Consider the following 1,231-nt stretch of genomic DNA (forward strand, 5'->3'; position numbering starts at 1 on the left):
GGATGGCTTTAAACTGAAGCAGGGGAGGTTTAGACTGGATCTAAGGAAGAAATTCTTTCCAGTGAGGGTGGTGAAACCCTGGCAGGGGTTGCCCAGAGAGGGGGTGGAGGCCCCATCCCTGGGACCATTCCAGGCCAGGTTGGCCGGGGTTGTGAGCAACCTGATGTGGTTCAAGGTGTCCCTGCTCCTGCAGGGGGGTTGGGCTGGGTGACCTCTGGGGGTCCCTTCCCACCCAAACCATTCCATGATTCTATGATTCAACCCTGTTTCCGAAATGCACCCTATGGCTTGCTCCTAAGCAAGGGCTCCCGATCCCCCTCAGCCATTCGCTCTCCGACGGTGCACCCAGTAACCCTCCCCTCTAGCACCAGCCATCAACACCACAAGGAAAGCTGCCTTCAACTCACCTGGAACCTGCTAAATGCTATAATTACCAATAACAACCACCACCCTCACAACACGACTCCGACTGTAGTACGCGGCACCGGGTGACGTATTTCGAAGACAAGGAGCGCTATTAAATGATGCACTTGAAAGCTGGGCACTTCGTATTAAAGACAAGGACTTTGGGAAGACGCATCTTTGCACAGCTCCCGCTGACTCAGTCAGAGAGAAACATTTTTGGCTTCCTTTCCACAAGAGACCACAAGTATCCGGGTTTGAGCGTTAACGAAGTTCTCTGGTGGCTCAGCTTACACGCTCAGTCCACACATTACTGCAGCAAAACTGCTTAGTGTCAGCTTTTGGCTGGCAGGTAGACTGCAGACAGATATTTGGGAGATGCTTTGTTTAGCGAATCTTACCCAACCCCGAAAATACTGCAGCTTAGTCACTGAACAGGAGACGGGTTTGAGCGAATCACCGTGTATTTTAGGGTCATGAAGACTTCTCTGCATTTAGGGCTGGAGTGGGAGCTGTTTCCAGACTGTGGCAAAACTGAGCGAAACCTTAGAGGTCTCCAGCCTGGGGAACCAGGATTAAATGAAGAGCAGCAAAGCCCTTCTGCTAGGAACAGTCCATGGAAGGAATCGCTCCTCCCACCAGTTCCACCACCATGTCCCAGGCTGGTTTTGCCTGACGTGTTCATGAGCAGGTAAGAAACCCTTACATAAGATGCAAGAGAACGTTGAAAAAGCCCACTCGATACTTACGTTGAATGCACCCAGGAGAAATAAAGTAGGTTGTAAACCAACTGAAAATATTAGTCGTAATATCGTAGAAGCGATTAAGG

At 50.6% G+C, this 1,231-nt stretch overlaps 1 protein-coding gene across 1 annotated transcript in view; it reads right to left on the reverse strand.

Annotated features, from left to right (window-relative positions):
* Window positions 1-1,231, reverse strand: part of ITPR1 (inositol 1,4,5-trisphosphate receptor type 1) — a 183,610-nt gene that overhangs the window by 26,668 nt on the left and 155,711 nt on the right. The window contains 1 exon segment of the mRNA XM_035901402.1: window positions 1,152-1,231. This exon segment is cut by the window's right edge and continues 17 nt beyond it. Within this exon segment, the coding sequence (XP_035757295.1) occupies window positions 1,152-1,231 (80 nt within the window).

The sequence above is a fragment of the Egretta garzetta genome, unplaced genomic scaffold (genome assembly GCF_000687185.1).
Source record: "Egretta garzetta isolate BGI_Z169 unplaced genomic scaffold, ASM68718v1 scaffold228, whole genome shotgun sequence".
Lineage (NCBI taxonomy): Eukaryota > Metazoa > Chordata > Aves > Pelecaniformes > Ardeidae > Egretta > Egretta garzetta.